Source organism: Chiloscyllium punctatum, chromosome 49 (assembly GCF_047496795.1).
Source record: "Chiloscyllium punctatum isolate Juve2018m chromosome 49, sChiPun1.3, whole genome shotgun sequence".
NCBI classification, from domain to species: domain Eukaryota; kingdom Metazoa; phylum Chordata; class Chondrichthyes; order Orectolobiformes; family Hemiscylliidae; genus Chiloscyllium; species Chiloscyllium punctatum.
Window position 1 is genome coordinate 55,461,061 of NC_092787.1, and position 25,898 is coordinate 55,486,958.

Consider the following 25,898-nt stretch of genomic DNA (forward strand, 5'->3'; position numbering starts at 1 on the left):
TTCTTCTCACTGTGCTAACTTTTATCTAATTATGGGCACAAATATAGATTCTGTTGCACCTCCTACATCAGCAAAGTGTGAGAGTCAAGACAATGACATCAGGAGGCAATTCCAAAGTGAGATGGTTCCTTGCCTCTGAAGGCAGAGTATTGTCTGCTATGGCTCAGTTAGTAATTGCCTCCGCATTCGATGGTTTTCGGTTCAAGTCCCAGTTCAGGACTTGAGAACCAATATCATGGCTGACAGTCCAGCACAGTACTCAGGAAGTACTGCACAGTCTGATTCGCCATCTTGCAGATGGAGACATTAATCTGACATTCTGACTGATCCCTCAGGTGGACGAACAAGATCCCATGGAAGTCTTTCACAGAAAAGCGAAGGAACTGATCCCTGGAAGGAAAACAAAAATTGCTGAAGAAACTTAGCAAGTCTGGCATTGTCTGTGGAGAGAAAACTGAGTTAACGTTTCAGGTCCAGTGATTCTAGATGTCATACCTGATGAGTTTTTCCAGTAATTTTTGTTTATGCTTCTAATTTCAAGCATCCACAGTTCTTTGATTTTTTTTCAGTTACTTTTCTTTAAGCTAATATTTAATTCTCAGTGAATATCACATAAAACAGATTATCTGCTCATGATTACATTGATGTTTGTGAGAGCTCATTTGTCTGCTAGGTTATAACGGTGACCATGTTCAGTGCTATTGGGAGCAATGAGCTATAGAGGACGATTGACAGATTAAGTGAGTGGGTAAAACTGTGAGAAATGTTAAGCTCACTGGTGGACAATGCATTAGAAATATAAAGCATTAATCCGAGTATTTTCTAAATGATAAGAAGCTGAGAATGTTTACAGGAGTAAAGAGATTACACAAGCCATTAAACATGGTTAATACACAAAACACAATCGAAAAGGATAAAGGAGTGTTGACCTTTAGTGAAGGGGACTGGGGCAAAAAGAAAGAGGAACTGATGTTTCTGTTAATGTAGAGCTGCCAGACACTCCTGAAGATTCCCTTTAATGAATTCTGAAAAGGATGTTCCCCATGTGGCAGAGACAAGAAATAGAGCATATGGTCTAAAAATAGCGTCTCCCATTTAAGATGGTGTTGAGGGGAATTTTGATATTTGGAACTCTTTTTTCCAGAAAACAGATGGAGGATCATTGAATATTTTTAAACCAGAGATAGGTACATTCTTGACCAACAAAGGAGTGAAAGGTTATCAGTGTAAGCAGGAATGCAGGACTGAGGCCATAATCTAATCAGCCGTGACTTTATGACAAAAGCAGGCATGATTGACTACATGGCTACTTCCAGCTTCTAATTTTTAAGCTTGTTTCTACCTCAGAAAGAACATATTAACCTTAGAAGGGGTACTGTGCAGATTTACCAGAATAATTCAATTAGGTTTGAATTGAATAATGCTGATACTTAGGCAATTAAGTTGTCACAATAAGCTTTATGCATTCAACCTATGTTCAACTGACACAACAGGTTTATTTGGAAGTACAAGCTTTCGGATTGCTGCTCCTTCGTCAGGTAGTTAATGACCTGATAAAGGAGCAGCACCTCAAAAACTTGCACTTCCAGATAAACTTATTGGTCCTACCTGCCAGTCTCCCTTCCCACCTATCCGCTCCACCCTCCTCTCTGACCTATCACCTCCATCCCCACCCCCCATTCACCTATTGTACTCTTTGCTACCTTCCCCCTCTCTCCTCTCTGACCTATCACCTCCATCCCCATCCCCACTCACCTATTGTACTCTTTGCTACCTTCCCCCACCCTCCTCTCTGACCTATCACCTCCATCCCCACCCCATTCACCTATTGTACTCTTTGCTACCTTCCCCCACCCTCCTCTCTGACCTATCACCTCCATCCCCACCCCATTCACCTATTGTACTCTTTGCTACCTTCCCCCTCTCTCCTCTCTGACCTATCACCTCCATCCCCACCCCCATTCACCTATTGTACTCTTTGCTACCTTCCCGCACCCTCCTCTCTGACCTATCACCTCCATCCCCACCCCCATTCACCTATTGTACACTTTGCTACCTTCTCCCCAGCAACCCCCCCTCCCAATTTATCTCTCCACCCTAGAGGCTTCCTGCCTCTAATCCTGATGAAGGGCTTTTGCCCGAAACGTTGATTTTCCTGCTCCTCAGATGCTGCCTGACCTGCTGTGCTTTTCCAGCACCACTCTGACCTAAACTATTGGACTATAACCTAGTGTTGTGTGATTTTTAACTTTGTCCAACCGAGTCAAACACTGCCACCTCCACATCATGTTCAATTGAGTATCGAATATTCAAAGGCAAACTAGAAGAATTGTACACAATTATTTGATATGGAAACATTATGTTGTCCAGTAAGACAATAAGGAACTTGGGAACATGGTTATAAAAATGAGGATTACGACATACAGAAGCAAAGTTAGAAAAAATTTCTTTACACAAGAGTAGTTATGAAATTCTGAACTCTCTTCGATCAAAGGCTGCAGATGTCAGGACAATTGAAACTTACAAGACTGAGGTAAAAAGATCGTTGCTAGTTAAGAGTTGTTAGGGAATGAAACCCTGGAGATTGATAGAAATGGTAGGCAGCCTGCTCATATGTAACTGCCCGTCCTGACCTTCACCATTGAGCTGCTATAGTTATTTTAGCAATATCTTCTCCATATCAAGTGTCTCAGCTGGGAAAGGTAGTGCAAAGGGTTATGTAAGAATGCGAGTGTGGCAAAAAATGTTGGATGAAATTAATAACTTAGCATGAAAGCGTGATATTAAAGCAGTTGCAGGGATATTTTGGAATAAATGAAAGCAAGTGCTGAGTCAAAATCCTAGACTTCCCTCCCGAAGTCCATATGCAGCATGTGGACTGCAGCACCTCAGAACCACCTTCTCAAGGGCAACTACGGATGGGCAATAAATGCTGGCCAGCCAATGATGCCCACATCCCACAGAGTCAATAAATAAATAATCTAAAATAATGCCGGCATCATTGAAAATTAGGGTTGAAAAGCAAGGCTATTCCTCTTTGACTTTGCATGGTCAAATATTGTAATATCAAGCGTCGAACCAGCCAGTTAAAATTAGAACTCTCAGTTTCATTCAACTGTATGAATAATAAAGACACATCTAATGTAAATGCAAGAGTCTAAATTTCATAGTTTTAAAATCAAAGGCAACAATTTGTTGTTTAATCAAGTTAACATTGGGATAACTTGTTGTATAATGAATGTGCAAGACATCAGTGAAAGGATGTGAGCTCTTTAATATGATTTAACATTCTTAAAATCACCTTGGCATGAATTTGGAGTCGATAAGAGCTGAGTGGATTACAGAGGAAGTGAAAGAGCAAAAACAAAAGAAAGGTAAATCAGCTCCAGGTACGATGGCTTATACAGTAATAATTAATGGAACTCTGACATTCTGCTAGTCTGTCTGGTTAATAGGTGAAGAATATTGATTGGTATCATGGAGGGTTAATGAGAGAAGAAAGCAGTTTATGAGATGGAGAACAACTAGTGATTAATATATATCAGAAAGTATAACTTTCTGCCTTTGAAAACCTAAGTGTTACAAAAGGTACAATCACCATCCACCTCCCTCCATGTCATACCTTCTGCTTCTCTGGGGCTCCAGTGGCCAGATGGATCACATGGTCTAGGGGAAGAAGCATTGTAAGCATACTGGACCAGCGCTCCATGCTCAGTGCACGCATCACATATTGATCCCACTTCTCTAGGAATCCCGGAAGCAAAATAAAAGAAGAAAAAGAACGATACAGCATCACCTTCCAATACTTTCCACACCCAACAGTTTCACCAATTTTAGTGTAAAGCCACGATGTCTCTTCACTGAACAGAAAAGACACGTCAACAATACTAATGCCTCAGAGATGTTTAGTGTCTTGAACGTAGTGAAATGCATTAAGTCGCTTCACAGAATCATTACCAAATAAAGGAAGACACTGTATAAAAGTAAAATACTATGGATGCTGGAAATCTAAAATAAAACCAGAAAGTGCTGGCAATACCCAACTGGTCTGGCAGCACCTTTGGAGAGAGAAACAGAGTTAATGTGTCAGGTCTGGTATAACTTCTTGTCAGAGCTGAAAGGAAACTCACATTGGACTCAAAACTTTAACTCTGTTTCTCTTCGTCTCTCCACAGATGCTGCCTGACCTGCTGAGTTTCCCAAAGACATTCTGTATGCTTGTTTACAACAGGCTTTGGGTTGCAAGAGTTACCATGACCACCAATCAGTGTACCTTTTCCATCAATGTCTATTAACAAGACTATGATGTGGATTGTCCAAATGGATTTTTCATGGCATGGGTCTAATACATCAACATACATTTAAATATACTTTGGGTAGGCAATGTGGGGTATGGGTGTGAGGAGCACTTAAAAGACTTCAACCCAGGTTTTATGGGAGAGGAGTATTTCATGATATGATCCATTGTTTTGACCTGTTTGTGACTGTGTGAGGGTTTAAACATATTTTACCCACAAAATTGATGGAAATATGAGCTAATAGTGGCATAACAAGGCCAACAGCAACTGGGATAAATATGGGCCATAGAACCAACAGTATATCCCCATAACCAATGAGATTAAAAGAATGAGACAAACAAAGGAAAGACTTTCACAAATGGTGCATTAATGGGACAGAATTCTACATCATGGCAGCTGCAGAAAGAGAAATGAAGAGAGGGAAAGGGTGTCTGAGTTAAAACAGTGAAAAGAGACAGCTAATAAAGAAGAAGAAAAGACATTTTAGAATCATAATAACAATTCACAATGTGAAGGAATGGGTCACCATGTCTTTAATTGTTTACTTGCTGGTCAAGTGAAAATAATTGAATTTGCATTTATGATGTGCAATCTCCCATCTAAGTTACACAATTGTAAGGCATTCCAGAACTTAACATGAAGCCAGGGGACAAGAGCAGTCCTTTTAAGATATTTGCATGTGCTACTCGAGAGCAAGCTTAAAAGGGCCACACAGTGTAGCAAATGAGCCATACATAAGAAAGGGAAATTGGTTGGAACATTGATTTTTGTCATTATAAAGGTATATATGTGGCTAAATATGAGGTTTAACTTTCTCTGATGCTTTTAATAGGCAAATGTACAAATTTCATGGACATCAAAAGGAGATTTAAGACAAGAAGTAATTTTTATGAAACCAGCAATGAAACAGTGGAAATCAGTAACCATCTTGTGCTGCTTTCCAATCCTTTCCTATCTCTTCCTCATCACAATTTGTTTGTTGACTTACACTTCATAATTACCTGTGTTGTTCACATGCTGCTTCTGTTCAGCAAATAGTGGGGCAATACAGATGGTTTTCCTTCCTGTAATGTGGTGTTTTATACATTGCTTAATGTTGAAACATGAGATGAGGCATGCATTAGTGAAGTGTCAACATGGACACAAACATGTGTGGTTTGTGGTTAATATAGTATCAGTACCCATTTTTACCTCGCGTAAAACTGTCCATTGATTGGATGAAGCCAATGGAGTATCACCGATCTTGCAGTCTGATGTATTATCTCTGGAGCAACAGGGATAGGTGGAGGCTTTGTGGGTGGCTGCCAGCTCTGATATACCAGATCCAGGTAACAGTGCATCCTGGCTACTTGATTGGGGCTAAAGGAATTTGTGCAGTCATCATCTTTAAAAGAGACACACACAACTTGTAGCAAAGACATTACAACAACATTGTATTCGACACATATCAACATTTCCATTTTATTCCTTTTACTCTCTCCTTAATCTCCAAAATGTATATTTGACACTGACTTGCTTTGTGGCTTTTGTATTAACAAAGATATTAATTGGTGGCGGAATGTTGGGTGCACGTAGTAATCAATGTGCAATTGTCATCAAAGAAGAAGTATTAAGGTAGAGTCCTTAAATTATCTAGTGAAGTAATTTTGGCTACTGTGTACAATTTTACAGGAAGACCAAAAAGCAAACAAAATACTTGTAAAAGATTTGTTCCATCAAGGAAGAGGAAAATGTTGTCATTTGACCTTTTAATCTCTCTTCCATAAATACAATAATTTCCTGTGGTGTAATGATTCAGGTAAACAAAGGTCTGCAAAAATTGTTAAAAATATAATTTTCTTTTAATAATATTTGGATATTTGTTTAATGCCGTGTTTGCCATCAGTCAGGTACCGCCAACACAAATATGGAACTTACGAGAAGTTTAACTGCAGTCCCTATACAGGCCCAAAACAAACAAAAGTAGGGATGAGATAATCTGTTTGTTAATAGAGTCCCTGCATTGTGGAAACAGGATATTCGGCCCATCAAGTCCACACTGACCTCCAAAAAGCATCCTATCCAGGTGTGCCCCCTACCTGTAACACTGCATTTCCCATGGCTAATCTACCCAGCTTTCACATCCCTGGACAATTTAGCATGGCCAATCCACCTAAACTGCACATCTTTGGATTGTGGGAGGAAACTAAAGCACCCAGAGGACATGCTTGCAGACATGGGGAGAATGTGCAAACCCCATATTGACAGTTGCCCAAGGGTGGAATTGAACCAGGGTCCCTGCATGTGAGGCAGAGGGCCAACCTCTAAGTAACTGTGCCATCCACTTTAATAGAAAATCAATACTGCTTGGTGAGCCAATCAGAGGTTATTAATGATATTTGTACCATTTTCTTTTAGTAAGCAAGTAAAGTAACCCTTACATTTTGTGATACTTAGTTTACTGAGCAATGAAACTGACCAACTTCTCTCCTTCCACAATGTCAATTTCATCTGACATTTCCAAATATGACAATTAAGAGATCATTCCATATTCTACAGCAATGCAAATAAAGAATAATTTAGGTGAACATTTCAGTATAACATAAAATACTATTGTACCCTCCACTAGTCCATTTTACCTGCATAGCTCATGTAGTTAAAGAATGGGGTGTTAATAAAATGACCAAAACCACATGTATCATTTCCAGGATCAGGATCTTTGCACTGTTTATTTTTTGGCGTTGGATTAGTATCAGCACACAAGTCGCCAGTCTCCAATGAAGCTTCAGTCTCCATGCATAGGTCGGTGCAAGATTCAATTTCAGAAATCCCCTTGAACACATGGTAGAGTCCAAGACTGTGGCCTATCTCATGGATCATGGTGTGAGTGTGACCTGTCATTCCATAGAATGAGGGGTTCAATACGATGCCACCTATGCGCACAAACAGAATTGTTATTTAGAGAGTGGAGGGATGCAAAAGATAGAAACAATACAGTTGTACTAGTTGTGATGTAAGTGCATGAGTAAATCCTATGATGGGCTGTATACAGTAAACTATCTCCTTCTAGCCTTTGTCACACTAGTATACCATTCTTTGCTAAAACCTTTAGCTTAATGGAACAAATTTGGCTTTAATCTGATATTTCAAACATATTCACCTTTGCACTGGAAACCAGTTCATCCTGACTGAAAATAGACAGTCATTACAAATGGAAACATTCTCAGAAATCTGCCCCAAGTTTACTTCATAATTATGCACATTGGCATGCCAGTTCATTAGACTAAACAAAACGATTATTTTTAGTTGATCTTGTATAATTCAGAGCACTATACTTTATGATCCCTTGCTGGGTGAGCTTTCGGCAGGGAAGGCATCGTTTTAAAAAGGTGGGAAGGAAGGGGAATAAGGTACACCTTCAGTATATTCTCACCCCCATTGCTACAACATGTTAGCCCTCCAAAACACCCCTACCTGGGGTCCCTAATCCTTTCCTGTCTGAAACACCAGATTTGCTGCTGTGTGGTTGGCACACCCTCTTGATTCCAGCTTCCTCGAAATGCCAGCAGTCTCCACCACTGAATTCTGGGGTTGCTCAGTCTGATTGAACAGTCAGACAATCAGATTGGTTAGGGGAGGGGGGGCGGGGGGGTGCTAAACAACTAAGTCTGCGTTTTATTTGGACATTAGAAGCATGCTATATTTATTGAGTGGTCTTTTTTTAACGTTGGTATGTTTACTTACTCTCTTGCAAGAATGGGAGGGCTGGTGGGGGTGTGGTGGGGGAGTGGGGTGGTGTGGTGCAGGGGAGTATCTGTTTAAACCCAGAGTAGATCCATTTCAACAACCTAATCACCCATAAACATCACTGCGCTTATCGGGCACCAGAGAATCAACAATCTATGACACAAAACAAATTGCAATCAATATTGTTTGGATCTCATCCTGAGTATTATTTTCTCAGCTTTCTGGCAGGTCACTAATGAACATTGCTAAATGTGTTTGAATTGACTGATTCTTGACTCTCTGATAACTTGGCTGCCTTGTATCGAAAATACCACAATACCACAAAAAATTGTTGGATTAACATTAATTTTTTTGGTGTTCCTGGAAATTTACTTTGACTTTTAAAAGAAATTAGTTTGGACGTGTGAATATTGCTGCATGGACTTTTCCAAATGGAGAGTGGAATTCTTATCTTTCTTATTGGAGTTCTTATCTTTTTTATTATCTTTCTTATTCCTTTGGAAAGTTATACTAGGGATGCAACCCACTTTATAAGATGCTAGCCAGCAGAAGGTTGGAGAGAGAGAGAGAGAGAGAGATGGTTAAATCATGCATTGGCTACCTAGATGTGTTAGGGCTTCTTTGTCCCATGGCCATGTGGCAACTCCAGCCAGCTCTTCATCAGATGAATTGGCGAAGAATATATTGAGATGCGTTGCACCATCCAGTTTCAAAATGTTCTTCAGATCGTTCACATCCAAATATGCCCTGCAATTCAAATATAAGTCCTATGAAAAGATTCTTTCATGGTCCATAATCTCCTCCAATTAGAGTATGGTGCTGGATCCATTACTGTTAAAATAATGCTGAGGCTAACGGCACAAATGCACTTTCTGAAGAGAGGGCATATGTGAGACTAAACACAGAAATGCGTAAATTGCACTCTGAGATGTGCCATACAAAGATTAGCTTCTAGCCATTAGCATCACCAAGCAGAACTAAAATGAACTAAGCTCACCACGTGAATCTAACTCTTACTTATTTTATTCTAAGTACACTTTTAACAACGTGGAAAAGTTTAATTACGACCAAATGACCTCTCGAGGGCTGAAAATTAATTATTACAAGATGTTGGAGATTTTATGCATTTTCTTTGCATTACCCCTATGTAACTTTTATCCACTTCATCTCAATCCAACCTTTCAGTTTCTCTCTTCTTTCCTAATGCTCATGGTTGGGCATTAATGACTATATTCATTATTTCTGATTTCAACTGAGGAAGCATGCTGTGTGCAGATATCGATGCTTCTTCCAGTCAGGTAAATAGTCAGATTCACATGAATTAGGGTAACTTGTGCAAGGTAAAGGAGGGAATCAGTACTATACGTCAGCAAGGATTCAATAAATCAAGGAACTTAAAGAAGGAAGATGATTGCAGAAAAACTGATATGAACAAAGAGGTTTTCTCTAATTCCAGGTAACAATAAGACCACAATACCACCTCATAAAAAGAGGCAATATGAGATTTCCTTCCTATCTATTTTTGTTTATTTGTGCTAGTCCTGCAATACAAAGCAGAAATATTCTTTAAAAGTATTATCACTGACCACATGAAAACTTAAACTTCAGAGTGTGCAGTATTAGAGATTCTCCTGCAATGTTCAATCAGATAATATATTTTACTAGGGCAGAGTCTGATCATAGGGCTGGTGAACAGTGAGGAGGTTGTTGCTATTGACAATGGTGGTGGCACCACAGCCTCCAAAGAGTCCATTTATGCTTGAATCCAAAATCTGTGCCATACCTGAATGTCACCCACACAGCCTACAGTTATAGTCCTGTGACTCCACACTCCAACCCGTCTGGTATCACCCAGATACCCCCAACCTCCTTGCTCCTTGGCACCTCTCCCCAAGTGCCAACATTATCACTGAACCCGACAATAACTTCCCTGTCTCTCACAAACAAACCAATCATAAGGACTATGCTATTAGAGATAACAACACAAATAAAAATATTACAAGAAAAATGGTTTAGTCGACACCTGGTCTAGTAATTTGGCAATTGCTGCCCAAGTCTGAGTGATAAATTAGAAAATTAGTCTTGCAAACCAGTGAAATAGATTGCAGAGAAGACATGAATAATCACCTCCCTTCCTGTAGGATACTGACTGACCGTGTTACAGTCTTTCTGCTGGAAAGAAATGCCATGAGGTGTCATCTCTGCTCACCCCCACCCCTCACCCCCAAGTTCTTCCTCCCATCCCCCAACATTGTTCTGCTCCCTCTTCCCTTACCCCCAACACCTCCCAGCTCCTCAGACTCACTGAATTGTGAGGACAGTCAGGAGTATCAATGGGATATGGAATGATATGGGGAGACTGGGGAGAGGTTACAGACAGATTGAGGAATAGAGTGGAGAAGACCTGAGGTTGGGAAGTGTCCTGAAAAAAGACCAGCTGGAGTTGCAGGATGAGTAGTGCAGTGAGTTCCAGTGAGAGAGGCGGTTATGGAGACAGGGTTGTAACGGGCAAGGGGAGGTCGATTCAATAACAAAAGAGACTCTCGTGAAAAACTGCTCACCTGTCATTGAGCTGAAGACAGAGAACTAAGTGATGCATCTTCTGCTTGTGACATCAACAGGAGGGGGCATGGCTTCAGCAGGACTGACTGCTGCCATTTGTCCTCCCTACTTCTCTTACCAATAAATTTACAGTGAAGTCTGGAGGATAGGTTGTGTCTCCACTTCAACACTGACTGTACAATTCAAGCTGTTAGACCATGGAACAATAAGGTATGTGGGAAAAATTTTAAGCCTTGTATGGTAGGGTTGGAAGGTACCGTGCAGTTAAATTTGCCTGAGCAGCCTGCTCTGGAGAGTTTAGTCCATAATAATTATTGCCAAATAAGATTTATTCCCTGATCCTTTGGCAGTGTTACCTGGAAATTATGGTTCAGGAAACTGTTGCAGATTACATCATATAATCAGGGACAGGAGGGTATGACTGTGAGTGAGGCAGTTATTGGGAGTTCACAATTTAGTTTTAGAGGCAATCATTCCTCTAAGCTGCAAGGCTGTGGAACCTTTCCAAGTTTCCTCGGAATTACTGTACATGCCAATCGTATTGACTAGCTTTGGAAGTCGCTACCGTGCAAAGGTCTCAGAGATCCACATCATTGGAAAGATAATGAGAGGAAGTATTGTATGGAGGGTTCTCAAATGGTGCCCTTGTTCAATAGATGAGAGATTCTTGCTCCTGGTGTGCGGTGTTCCCTCTAACTTTCTCTTCTTGTTTCATGGTCCTCTGAGGTTTGTAAATGGAAGCTAATGTGCCTAGATTGGCTACATAGCTTCGACATTTCGGGTATAACCCTTCTTCAGGAATAGAAGTGGGGGATAGGAGAAGTTACAGATCAAAATAAGCAGGGCAAGGGTTATGGGTGGCAAGAGGGACAGAGTGGCGAGGTAGTGATAGATGAATACAGGTGGTATGTACGACCTGGTAGATTGATAGGAGAATGAATCCAGTTAGTTGCTGGAAGGGAAGGGGTCAATTGTAGGGATGGAAGGGAGGGGACAGGGCTGTAAGAGGAGTAAGAGGATGGATGGGAAGATTATTTGAAATTGGACAACTCAATGTTGAGTCCAATGTAGGCTGCCCAGGGGAAAGGTGAGGTGTTATTCCTCCAATATATGGTGTGATTTTCTGTGGTAACAGTTCGGGGATAAATTAAAAAGCAGAGACACAAAGGTATCAATCTCCACATTATTACTTGAAGTACGTACAGCTGGCATAGGAAAGGATGAGCCAATGTGGGATCCTTCGAGGATATGATTTGGTAAGTGAGAATGGAGAACAGGGAAACTGCAGATAACAAAAGATTACATTAGATTAGATTCCCTACAGTGTGGAAACAGGCCCTTCGGCCCAACCAGTCCATGCCAATCCGCCAAAGAGTAACTGACCCAGACCCATTTTCCTCTGACTAATACTATGGGCAATTTAGCATGGCCAATTCACCTGACCTGCACATCTTTGGACTGTGGGAGGAAACTGGAGCACCCAGAGGAAATGCACGCAGACACAGGGAGAATGTGCAAACTCCACAGAGACAGTCGCCCAAGGCTGGAATCAAACTTGGGACCCTGGTGCTGTGAGGTAGCAGTGCTAACCACTGAGCCACCGTGCCGCCCCTAAAGCCAATCTGTTGCACCAATATTCATGTGGAGGAGATGTTTACCCAATCAACCAGTTCAGAGATGCTATTATACACTTCTGGAAAAGGTCAGATTTGAACCCAGGCCTCCTGCTTTCAAGGTAGGGACGCTAACAGTGCGCCACAAGAACCCTATGAACATGGCAAAGGTATTGCATAAACAAGGTGCTAGTGGGAAGAAAAATCTTGTCATTTATCATGAGACAAAATATTTGACAAGCTAAGGGACTGAAGGCAATCAGACAAGTTGCCAGAACCTGATGGCTTGCATCCAAGAGTTTTAAAGAAAGAGGCTGAAGACACAGTGGAGGAATTTGTTGAAATTTTCCAGAATTCACTGGATTCCACGAAGATTCCGGTAGAGGGAGACAGAAAGCAGGAAACTATAGACCAGTCAGCCTAACATCTGTCATTTGAGGAAATACGAGTGCTCATTATTAAGGAAGAAATAGCAGGATTTTAGAAAAACTCAACACCATCAAATGGTGGTTTTGTGAAAAGGAAATTGTGTTTGACAAAAATTGTTGGAGTTCTTTCAGGATGTAGCAAGTAGAGCTGATGAAGGGGAATTGGGTGTCCAGAAGCCATTTAATAAATTGTCACATAAAAGTTTATTGTAAAAGATAGGAGCGTAGAATATTGGGGGTCCTGTATTCGCATGGATTGAGGATTGGTTAGTGCACAAAAGATGAAGAATCAAGATCAATGGGTCTTTTTCAGGTTGGAAAGAAATCACTAGTGGAGTGCCACAGGGGTCAGTCCGAGGGCCTCAATTATTTCCAATCAATATGAATTACTTGGAAGATGGATAAATTGCAATGTAACCAAATTTGCTAATGATGCAAAAATAAATAGGAGGCCATATTTTGATGCAAAATTTGTAAGGAGGTATAGATAGGCTGAGTGAGTGAGTTAGCAGATGGAGTTTCATACAGGAAGGTGTGAAGTCATCCACTTTGGAAGAAAGAAGCTAAAGGCAGATATTTATTTAAATAGCCAGAAACTCAAAAAAGGTGCAGTATAGAGTGATCTGGGTATTCTTGTGCATGAAAGACAAAATGTTAGTGTGAACGTGCAGAAAGTAATTCAGAAGGTAAATGGAATTTTGACTTTTAACATTAGAGGGGAGGTTACAACTTATCACAATTATGCAGGATATTGGTGAGACCACACTTAGTGTACAGTGTTTTGTTCCCCATATTTAAAGAAGGTTACACTGGTATTGGAGGCAGTTCAACAGACATTCACTGGACTGATTTATGGGATGAAGGGTTTGATCAACCAATAACAACTAAACAGGTTTGGCTTTTATGCATTAGAGTTTAAAAGAATGAGGGTGATCTTATTGAAACATACAAGATTCTGAGGGAGTTTCACATGGTAGATGTTGGGAAGATGTTTCCACTTCATGAGGGACATAGTTACAGAGTGAGGGGAGACTCATTTAAAACTGAGATGCAAATTAATTTCTTTTTTCAGAAGGTAGAGAATGTCTGAAATTCTCCACCCAGAAGAGTGAAAGCATTTCAAAGAGAACACAATAGATTTTTGCAATACTGAGGAATTGAGGGCTATGTGTAGTTGGCAGTAAAGTAGAGTTAAAGCCTGGGGGAGATCAAGCTTGACCTTATAAAATGACAGAGCAGACGTGAGGGGCCGAATGACATATTCTTGCATAACAGAACATGTTATGTTCTGAGTATCAAGCCCATGGATTCTCCCTCAAATTCCATACAACTCCTTTTCAGATAATTGTCTAATTCCTTCTTGAATGCCTCAATTAAACCTATTTGTACCAAATCATCCAGCAATGGAGTAGATACATAATAATGGCATTCTACTAAATCCAAATCACAAAAAGAAGGCATCTTATCATTGTCATATTGTTGGACCTTACTGTGTAAAAATTGGTTGCCATGATATGTAGTGTACAATGGAGGTGACAATTCCAAACATAGTATTGCACTCATTGTAAAGCATCTTTGGAAGTCCTGATATCGTAAAAAGGTATTACATAAATGCAAGTCTTTTCTGCTTAATTCTTCTGTCACTGACATGCCTTCAATAATTCCAGTTTTGGCTTTTCTTGGCTGCCTCTCACTTCCTACTCTGAAATATTGAGCACCTATAAAGTTCTGTTGCCTGTTTCCTACTTGGCACGATATCCCATTCATCTGTAACCCGTGTTCTCGTTAACCTCTATGAGGAACCCAGTGAGCACCACTTTGATTTTAATTTTCTCATCTTTGTTTTCAAATCCACCAGTGGCTTTGTCCCCTCCTACCTCTGTAAGCTGAGCTAGCCCTACGAACAACCTTAATATCGTCTCTCCTCTAATTCTGGTCTCTTGAGCATTGCTAATTTTAATTGTTCCACCATTGGCATAGTCTTCAGATGTTGAAGCATGAAGTTCTGGAATTCACTTCCTAAAAATCCTTCTCTCAACCTCTCAATACGTGTACATTTATTCTAAGCATTTTCACTGATCTCTGCTGAGATTTCAGTAAACCATTGAACTGAGCATGGTAAGAGTTAATACACAGACTTGTTTTGCCATACCCTGATTAATTTTTTGCAGGGAATATCTTATTGTGTTGGACTGCTCTACACCTGATATATTCAAAACTTCACTCAGGTCTGCAAGCATTTCATTAGCAGAGGGATTGAATTCAAGAGTCGTGAGGTGATGTTGCAGCTGTACAGGACTTTGGTTAGGCCACATTTGGAGTACTGTGTGCAGTTCTGGTCGCCTCACTTTAGGAAAGATGTGGAAGCTTTGGAGAGGGTGCAGAGAAGATTTACCAGGATGTTGCCTGGAATGGAGAGTAGGTCGTACGAGGATAGGTTGAGAGTTCTCGGCCTTTTCTCGTTGGAACGGCGAAGGATGAGGGGTGACTTGATCGAGGTTTATAAGATGATCAGAGGAATAGATAGAGTAGACAGTCAGAAACTTTTTCCCCGGGTACAACAGAGTGTTACAAGGGGACATAAATTTAAGGTGAAGGGTGGAAGGTATAGGGGAGATGTCAGGGGTGGGTTCTTTACCCAGAGAGTGGTGGGGGCATGGAATGCGCTGCCCGAGGGAGTGGTAGAGTCAGATTCATTGGCGACCTTTAAGCGGCATTTGGATAGGTACATGGATGGGTGCTTAATCTAGGATAGAAGTTCGGCACAACATCGTGGGCCGAAGGGCCTGTTCTGTGCTGTATTGTTCTATGTTCTATGTTCTATGTTCTATATGCAGATAATCCTCATCCTCAGGTAGACCGGTTTCAGATGCATTAATGTAATTTCACTGTTTCACTTAAACACATAGCTTAGCTCTGACACAACCATTGGGAAGAATAATCATCGGCAGAGACATACAGCTACGGGAGGATTTACGAAATTCTCGGAAAATTAGGGAAAGATCATTCTAAGTTGTTACTCAATAAAATGGAGTTACGGAATCCATTGTAAATTGGAACTCGCTGTGGACTGTTTGCTAAAAGGACTGTAAATCTGCAGTGAATGCATTGGCGATTGGCATGCAAGTGGAATGTCACTTTCCAGAACGAAAACATAAATTGCCTACAAAACTAAATAATGCTTAGTCGGTAGTTCTTTTTCAGTCATATGCTGCAGTTAAAAAAAAACATGTGAAACCTTGTCAGGTCATTCTTTCAGCACATCACTGGAGGTTCAATTTTTGCTTTAATAGTTATGAAAACAGTGGTCAAACAGTATAGGCTGGTCTGTGCATTGACCAACCTATCTGTTGCAAATGAAGAGGGGAGAGTTAAATCGGTTGTCCCTGTGGCAGGCCCATTGTCAATTGTGTAATATAGGAGGAGGTACTCCTTCTCCCTTTCTTCTCATTCTTGGCTGATGAGCTTATCCTTCAATTTGCACTGAGGGCTATGATTCCAGTGGAGAGCTTTTTTACTGAGAAAAACTTTATTGAGGCATTTATGTTTTTGGGGCTTCACACTCTGACAAGAGATGGCAGTGACATGAGAACGAGGAATCACAACCCTACCAATGGAGAGTCTTCCACAACAGTGTATTCTGTTTCCCAAATGGTGGAGTTGGATTTGTCTCAGCACAGACCCTTACTCTTTAAGTGGGTGGTACTAATATTGCGTGCAGGAGGGGGACACATTTAAAGGACTTCTGCTGACACTGTGTCCTCTGAGTTGGAGACCAGAAGTCAGAGAACGTGTTAGTTTTCCAATGTTTTACCACATCTGCTACCCAAGCAGGTGTTCTACTCCCAGCCCTCAAACACCAGGAGAGCCCCAGGTAGACAGAGGAAGTACTGACATGATACCCTCAAGACCTCACTGGGGAGGTGCAGTATTTCCACAGACGCCTGGGAATCACAAGCTGAAAACTATCCAAAATGGAGGAGGAGAATCTGGCAAGGCACCTGGAGACTTACTGTCAGGAAAGAGTGGAAGTGAGGCAAAAATAGTGAAGGAGCATGCTGCCACACCAACAGCCCAACCATCCCTTCCTGTGACCACTCTCTGCCCCAAGTGTAACAAAGCCTGTAGGAGCTGCATCAGTCAGGACAGCGACCTATGGAGTCACCCTGAGAATGGAACAGTGTCATTCTTGTCTGCGAGGGACCACCAATGATGACATTTGCTATTCCCTTCTCAGTTGGCCATCTGCTCATTCAGGGTATCACAGCCAAGTGCAATTCTCTCCTGACCTAATATCATTCATCAACAACTACATTCAAGCAGACGGTGCTGGATTGCAGTCAGTAGTGTGAACTCCAACTGCTCTTTCTTACTTCTGCCTTTCATAGTCCAGAAGAGTTGTTGAGACAAATCATTGTAGATCAGGGACTGGACCTCCCAAAAAAAAAGCAATAAACAAGAGGTTGTCTTTAAATAGCAACTTTTTAAATGGAGTGAAACGTCCTAAGATTCATCATGCAAAAGTTTTCAAACCCAACTTGACACCAAAACCATGAAGGAGATATTGACACCAAAACCATGAAGGAGATATTGAACAAAGTCTTGGTCAATGAAAAGAGAGAAGTAAGAGGGCTTACAGAAAGAATCAAGGAGCTGATGGTGCAACCTGATCAAAGTTGGGAATATGCAAGAAGCTAGAGGATGAGCTTGTTCCCTGTTAAATCACAGGTGGAGTACAATAAAACAACTTATTTAATCAAACAGAGGCCGATGGACGTGACTGCTGAGAGAAAAGCACAACCTATTCATCTCTGCCTCAGTCTACTCACTGCAATCTGTTTTGTGCATGGCAAATCCAGGTCAACCCCATGGAATTGTTTGTTGACCAGCTCTGGCTCTGTTCTTGGCAATAACAGCAGCAGCATTGTTTGAAGGCCCTTAAACTTCACTTTCCCCCATTTGACTCTCACATCTCCATGCCTTCTTTATGAAACTTCATTGCCAGTCATCCAGTATCTACTGCGTACAGTCCTTCGATGGAATATCAATGGAAAATATTTTACATTCCTGCGGGGACCAAAATTAAATCTCTAACCTTCTAATAATAGCCTTCATCAAATACACTATTGTTGATTTTGAGAACAAAATGCCTTCTGTCATGCCAAAAAAAACATTTATCTTACTATCCTAAGTGCACAAATTAGAATCCATATCAAAAGCACAGTGTACTACGACAACTTCATTCATTCACCAAAGAATGGAACACTGATGTGTTGAAACCCATGCAAAATTCGTTCCAGCCAAGCATTCATAATGTCCACAGCCGTCCAAGCAATAGACTAATCCCTGAGACAGGAAGAATAGAATGTCTTCATTTTAAATATAAAACAAAGTGATTTTCCATCAATGGAGAGGAGCAGATGGTTCAATGATTTTTGAAGTGACAAAACTATTCTTTTCTCATCAGCCAGATTTGTCATTGCATCAGTATTCAAAACATGACATCGCAGGTTGATAAGAAATTTTGTGCCACATTTCACTATGTTATGGTTCTTTCTTCATTGCCAAGGTACTGAAATGTATGTGAAAAATCATGCATTAGTGGTCAATGAACACAATATTACCATGGAAAATCACTCAATTATAAACACTTCCATTGTAATAGCATCTAATAGTGAAAATTAAAGTTGTGAAAACATTTTACATTTAACTTTTGAAATTATCCTGACACCTTAGCAAGCTTTTCTATTTTCTTCACAACTTTCAGATCTGGTGGGATTTTAATGGAGCTCAAATATCACACAACACCAGACAAAAAGGTTGATTGAGAGGAAATTTGATTTTTGCTCGCATTTAAAATGGGAGACTGACTTCAACTGAATTTATCGAAAATTTCAATCTGTAAAGGGACCAAAGGAAACCAGGGCATGGGGCCTGGATTCCTCCAAAAGAATCAAAATGTGGCTACTCATGAACTGAAACGCGCGTCTGTACCCAGACAACAATTAGACTGAACATGAATTACAATGTTGTGGGTTCAAGTCTCACTCTTGGATTTGAGCATAAAAGATACAGGTCTATCTACCCTGACAGATGCATGAAAATATACAATGATACTTTTCAAGAAGAGGAAGAAAGTTCCCTGGTTTCCTGTCAACATTTATTGCTCAATTAACATCAGAAAAACAAATTATAAGATCCCTATCATCATCATATTACTATTGTGGGAGCTTATAGTGTGTGAATTAGAGTAGTGATAAACGGCTCCCTTTCGGAATGGCAGGCTGCAGGGATCAGTACTGGGACTGCAACTTTTTACAATGTACATTAATGATATAGATGAAGGTATTAAAAATAATATTAGCAAATTTGCTGATGACACAAAGCTAGGTGGCAGGGTGAAATGTGAGGAGGATGTTAGGAGAATACTTGGTGACCTGGACAGGCTAGGTGAGTGGATGTATGCATGGCAGATGAAATTTAATGTGGATAAATGTGTGGTTATCCACTTTGGTGGCAAAAACAGGAAGGCAGATTACTACCTAAATGGAGTCAAGTTAGGTAAAGGGGCAGTACAACGAGATCTAGGTGTTCTTTTACATCAGTCAATGAAAGCAAGCATGCAGGTACAGCAGGCAGTGAAGAAAGCTAATAGCATGCTGGCCTTCATAAGAAGAGGAATTGAGTATAGAAGCAAACAGGCCCTTCTGCAGCTGTACAGGGCACTAGTGAGACTGCACCTGGAATATTGTACGCAGTTTTGGTCTCCAAATTTGAGGAAAGACATTCTGGCTATTGAGGGAGTGCAACATAGGTTCACGAGGCCAATTCCCTGAATGGCGGGACTACCTTACGCTGAAAGATTGGAGCGACTGGTCTTGTATACGCTTGAGTTTAGAAGGCTGAGAGGGGATCTGATTGAGACGTATAAGATTATTAAAGGATTGGACACTCTGGAGGCAGGAAGCATGTTTCCGCTGATGGGTGAGTCCCGAACCAGAGGACACAGTGTAAAAATAAGGGGTAGGCCACTTAGAACAGCGTTGAGGAGAAACTTCTTCACCCAGAGAGTGGTGGGTGTATGGAATGCTCTGCCCCAGAAGGCTGTGGAGGCCAAGTCTCTGGATACTTTCAAGAAAGAGTTGGACAGAGCTCTTAAGGATAGTGGAATCAAGGGTTATGGGGATAAGGCAGGAACAGGATACTGATTGAGGATGATCAGCCATGATCATAATGAATGGTGGTGCTGGCTCAAAGAGCAGAATGGCCTACTCCTGCACCTATTGTCTATTGTCTATTGAATTGGCTGCAGCTCTCCTGTATTGTAACTGTCACTATACTTCAAAGCATTTGAGGCATCCAATAATTATGATATGTGCTTTACAAATGAAATTATGTTTCAAGAATAATAATAGTTAAGCAATCAAGGCAGGTAGATGGAGTTAAGTTTCAAATCCATGATAAACTGACTGAATGGATCAGAACAGGATCAAGGGGCTGAATAGCCTCATCCCATGAGTACATTCATGTGTGATTGAAGAATTGTGTTCTAAGTTGCCTTAACAGGGCTGTGAGCAAACCAGTACACAAGATAATGCAATTCACCTGGGATTGTTTCACAAAGAAAGCAGTCTACAACTAAATCAGCAGGCACTGAAGGAAAAAGGAATGCCATTGCTCTTGCAATTATGCAATTCAGCACAAAAGACTAAGTTTCTCCATAATGATTTCTCAGCATGTTGTGTGTGGACTAAAAAGGGCTGTTTTGATGAGTAAATAACTGAATGTGCAATTCCTAACTGGATAAAGGAGTACTTTTATGTGACCAAATTGGACCACACTGATGGAAAATATTGTCACTGTTTCACTCCTGACAACTTATTTCTGTCAGCTTGTTTCCCATGAAATATAGATCAATACAACAGTGCATTAGTGAGATTACAAGTTTAAAATATGGGTCACATATTCTCCCAAGAAATGAATAATATGCCAAATGAAAAGATGCAGATAAGAATATTCCATTTTCCTTCTGGCAGGATGACATTCTAAAGTTATTAAAATGTATATAATTATTTTGATTAGAAACTAATCAAAGTAATAGTTTTTTTTAAATCTTAGTTTTATTTTCTACATCTAATACTACATTGGTGGATACAAATGCAATATTGGAGCAATTACAAAAGCCTGCACACGTGTTTTTTAGATCATGATTTTCTTGTGATTAGTAATTCTGCACGATCATTTCAGAGCATTTTTTTCTCTTCAAATAGTCTCTGGAAAATTTCTATGAGCAATACATGAAACTACATTGCAGTTAAGGTTGAGTATGCAATATTGTTTTGCCGGGGTGCCAATACAAATTATCTCCAACTAAGAACTTGAGAAAGCTTGGAATGAGAAATGGCCAATCAGCCCATCAAGCCCAGTTGATCCAAAGCTGTGTACGTTGATCTTCTTATCCAGAATCCCTTAATGGAGTAACCTTGTACTCAACAGAGTTTAGATCAGTAGGAGATAGCTTGATCGAAACTATAAGATCCTGGGGAATCTTGATAGAGTGGATATGGAAAGGATTTTCCCTCTCATGGAGAACTAATTCACTTTAAAACTCAACATTTTATCCACTTAAACCAGACATGAGGCAAGACTCTCCTAATGCATCTTTGGAACTCTTTTTCTGAAAAGGTGGTGGAGACAGAGTCCTTGAATATTTTTAAGATATAGTTTCTTGTTTATCAAGAGTGGAAATGTTATCAGGGCAGGTGGGACTGTGGGCTTATTGTGATAATCAGATCAGCCATGACCTTATTAACTGGCGGAGCAGTTTTGAGTGACCAAATAGCCTCCTCCTACTTCTCATTCGTATGTCCTTTTCCAGCCTTCTCAGAATTTATTAGACATAATGTCTCCCTAGTGATACATTTTCAATTTCACTGCTTTGTGTATAACTGAATCAGTCAGACCAGTAAGATTCCAAATTTTATTCTGGCCTGTTGCTGAGCTGGCAGATCTTTGGTATCAGAGCTGTCCATGGTCAGGCTCAGCTTTGCTGGGCAAGCAAGTCAAATATCAGCCAAGGCCTACACTCTTGACTGCAAATTCATTGACTGCTGCAGGAATGCGCAAATTTGTGATCTTTGGTTGAGGATGGATCAGACTTAACTATGGTGTGAAGTTGTGAATAACATGCTAACAATTCAGTCCACATTTTGTGACTGTTGTCAATTTAAAAACAGACCGTAAATTGAGAAAGGCATGTCATGGCCAATATTGAAAGGAAGGAGATCAGAAAATCTTGGTTGTCACACGTAAAGAAAGGCCATATGATTATGGCACAGAGATCCGATTGTCTGAGGTACACTTGAGTTTATACTTGAGTTTATGATTGGTTCTTTTTAAGTGACTTCTAAGCTGTTGATTTTCAAATATAACATCTTATTTATTGATCAGATGACAATGACAGTACTTCTTTGACTAGATCTTAGGGCCTAATTGGTTGACATTGGTAGAGGATCAACCATTTCTGAGACTCAACAAGAAGTGGCTCTTGTCTTAACAAGATCCGGTTTATTGCATGAAAGCAATTAAGTGGAAATTGCATTAGTTTGTTCGGCCTTGTCACTTTGACGATAGGAAAACATGAGGATATAGGTCCAAGGATACTCTGCCTTATCCCCACCCAAGCTGATAGGCACTTTTCAGATTGGGTGGAGCTTAATGTAGTCTCCAATGTTAACTCTTTCAGAACATGTATCATTTACAACATTATATTGTACAGAAGAAAGCCACAAACCCTATTGTGCCTTTTCAGGTTCATTGCAGAAGCTATCTAATAACACAATTTTGCTGCTTTTTCTTGAGACAGTTATTTCCTTTTCAATTCCCTTTTGATACAATTGAACCTGCTTCTACCAATCTTTCTGAAGGTACATTCCAAATTGGGAGAGATAATTGAGCAGCACAGTGGCTCAGTGGTTAGCACTGCTGCCTCACAGCACCAGGGGCCCGGGTTCAATTCCCACCTCGGGCAACTGTCTGTGTGGAGTTTGCACATTCTCCCCGTGTTTGCGTGAGTTTCCTCTGGGTGCTTCGGTTTCCTCCCACAGTCCAAAGATGTGCAGGTCAGGTGAATTGCCCATACTAAATTGCCCATAGTGTTAGGTGTATCAATCAGGGGTAAATGTAGGGGAATGGGTCTGGATGGACTGCTCTTCAGAGGGTCAGTGTGGACTCGTTGGCCAAAGGGCCTGTTTCCACACTGTAGGGAATCTAATAGTGAAGTGGTTATGTTACTAATCAAGTAACTTAGGGCTCAGGCAAAGTTTAATTAAATTAATGAATCTGGAATATGAAGTCAGTACAGTAGTAGTGACCTTGAAACTGTTGTAAATATCCATCTGCTTCACCAATGCCCTTAAGGAAGGAAAGCCACAGTCTGACTTAATGTGACTCCAGACCATTAGCAATGTGGGTGATTCTTACATCCCCTTTGAAATGGTCTGGCATGCAACTGAGCTGAAAGGGATGGTCAACATCCCATGAAAGAATTAAACAAAATAATTTTCAGTGTAATACAAATTGCCCATATGCTGTTGTCAATCATCTGCCAGTGTATCCTATGGTTTCTAACCATTTTGCTCCCTCCTGTCAATGCAATCCAATTTTCCTTATCCATTGTATTAATCCATCATGTTGAACACAGCTGTTAAGCTTCCCACTAACCTTCTCTGCTCTAAGTAGAATAATTCTGCTTCTCCAGTTTCTCCATTGAATTAAATCCCTCAACCTGGAGCCTTATTGGCAAACATCCTCAAAAAGGCTTGGGATCATATTCAGTATTCTGGATTAGTGGTGCTAATTAGTGATAATAATAATATTATTCCTGATGAAGGGCTTTTGCCTGAAACGTCGATTTCGAAGCTCCTTGGATGCTGCCTGAACTGCTGTGCTCTTCCAGCACCACTAATCCAGAATCTGGTTTCCAGCATCTGCAGTCATTGTTTTTACATCATATTCAATATGCTTGCAACATGTTCCAAAAGTGACAGTGAATTGGTACGCCAAAATTCAGCATATTATACCAGCTGAACCGTTGCATTTTCCTCTAATTCTATTCAAGGAAATTTGTTCTATCCACAAGGATGCTCATCAATGTTTGTAGATGCACCGTAGAAAACATTCTATCTGGATGCATCACAGCTCGGTAAGGCAAATGCTGCGCCCAGGACCCTAAGAAATTGTGAACACAGCCCAGTCCATCACACATGCAAACCTTCAATTCCTTGACTCCATCTACACTTCTCACTGCCTCGGAAAGGCAGCCAACACTGTCAAAGACCCCGCCCATCCTGGTTATAATCTCTTCCAACCTCTTCCATCAGCAGCAGATATAAAAGCTTAAACACGGGTAACAATAGGTTCAATAACAAACAGCTTCTTCTCAGCTGTTATTACACATCTGAATAGACCTCTCAAATTTCAAATCTAACATTGATCTTGTTTTTTTTAAACACCTTCATTGCAGCTGTATCTTTGTATTCCTCACTCTCTTCAATCACCCTATGATCTTTGTACAGTATGATCTGCCTGTACAGCACACAAAACAAAACGTTTCACTGTGACAATAATAATAAATCAAATCTTTCATCTCTATCAGGCAGATTATCCTATAGCTTCCATATTGTATTCAAAACCAACCTTTAGAACTGATCAGTGGCAAGTATTTAGAAAATACAATTTCCCAACACAGTGGAAGCAGGCCATGTGATCCATTGAGTTCACATCAACCCTCTGAACAGCATCCCACCCAGACCTACGCTATCCCATAATCCGGCACTTCCAAGGCTAATCCACATAACCTGCACTCTATGGACAATTTAGCATGGCCAATCAACCTAACCTGCACACCTTTGCATTGTGGGAGGAAACCAGAGCACCTGGAGGAAACTCATGCAGACACAGGGAAAACGCGCAAACTCCACACAGACAGCTACCCAAGGGTAGAATTGAACCCAGGTTCCTGGTGCTATTAGGCAGTAATGCAAACCACTGAGCCACCATGCTGTCTGTTGCATTTGGGAAGCCCACCAAATCACATTAAGCTGCCACATTCAACATCAAACGGAGAATAAATGTCCTTTGTATGCTGAGTGTGGTAAAATCAGAAACCTGAACTTATAAATGCACTTACTATTTTGTTACATCTTGAAATCTGCTTGGTTCCGGTGAGAATTAAGAAAATTGTTCTATATAATACCATTAAAAAGCAGAACTCCTATTTTAGTCAATGATACATATGCATAAAGCTGGATCAGAGTTCAGTTGTACGAATGCTTTTTATCAGCTGTTTAACAAAAGTAAAATATACTTACTGACTTTCCAAGAGCAATTTATGAATTAACCGTATCAATACCTCTTCAGGAACAGCTTCTAAGTATCTTTGCCTTTATCTTTGTAGGTGGTTATCTTGAAGTTATGCAAACAGGCTATTTTGTAAAAGCTTCTGGTACATTGTAGATCATAATTGGTCCAAAGCAGCAACTGATCCTAACAGGATGACTAAACATTTTGACACTGGGTGGGAAAGTTTAAGGTCACAAAAGGTATTACATTATACTTTGCAGTAACCTGCCAAATGTGATAGGTGTGAAAGAAAACTGACCAGCTCTTAAGAACTAAACATGTCTGTTGCTGGGAATGTCAACATGTTCATAAAAGTCCTCTTTAAAGAACAGCTGCATATCATAATAGTTTCACAGGGATCTGCAATCGATAAAGAGTGGAAAATATCACTTGTCATTTAACCTTGGGTGATATCGGTTAGACAAGTCATCATAAAATTTAATACTTACAAAATATCCCAAACCTTTCATCTTTAAATAGAGAATATTAAAAATATATTATAGAAATACTGAAAACCTCAAATATGCATATCAGCTTTGTGCCAAAATATTCCCTACGCGATTCCAAAGTTTGTGGGCGAATTATCAAAGGTTGGCATTGCAGAAGCTTTTCTTAATAGTTTCCTGGCCAGTTTCTTGCAACAGTATTTTTGCAGCAGTCATGCATGTATCTGATGTGCTGCTAATTGCAGAATACTGTCGTTTGCTATGAGTTGGCGCAAATGGTCCTATTTTAAAGACATTCCTTCAAACCAAGCTCTTTGGCCAAGCTTATAGTCATCTGTTTGAATACTTCCTTAAGGGGCTCAGTGGTAAGTTTTGTCTGATAACTCTCATGTTTGAAGTTATTTGTTTATGAGATGTGGGCAC

General features: G+C 40.4%; 1 protein-coding gene across 7 annotated transcripts in view; it reads right to left on the reverse strand.

Annotated features, from left to right (window-relative positions):
- LOC140469200 (pappalysin-1-like) overlaps window positions 1–25,898 on the reverse strand; it is a 323,835-nt gene that overhangs the window by 239,904 nt on the left and 58,033 nt on the right. For all 7 annotated transcript variants that reach the window (XM_072565489.1, XM_072565488.1, XM_072565487.1 and 4 more), the window contains exons 3-6: window positions 8,626–8,771; window positions 6,917–7,210; window positions 5,490–5,682; window positions 3,623–3,744 (exon numbers count right to left, since the gene is read on the reverse strand). In XM_072565489.1, coding sequence (XP_072421590.1) covers window positions 3,623–3,744; window positions 5,490–5,682; window positions 6,917–7,210; window positions 8,626–8,771 — 755 coding nt within the window. The remainder of the gene's footprint in view (window positions 1–3,622; window positions 3,745–5,489; window positions 5,683–6,916; window positions 7,211–8,625; window positions 8,772–25,898) is intronic.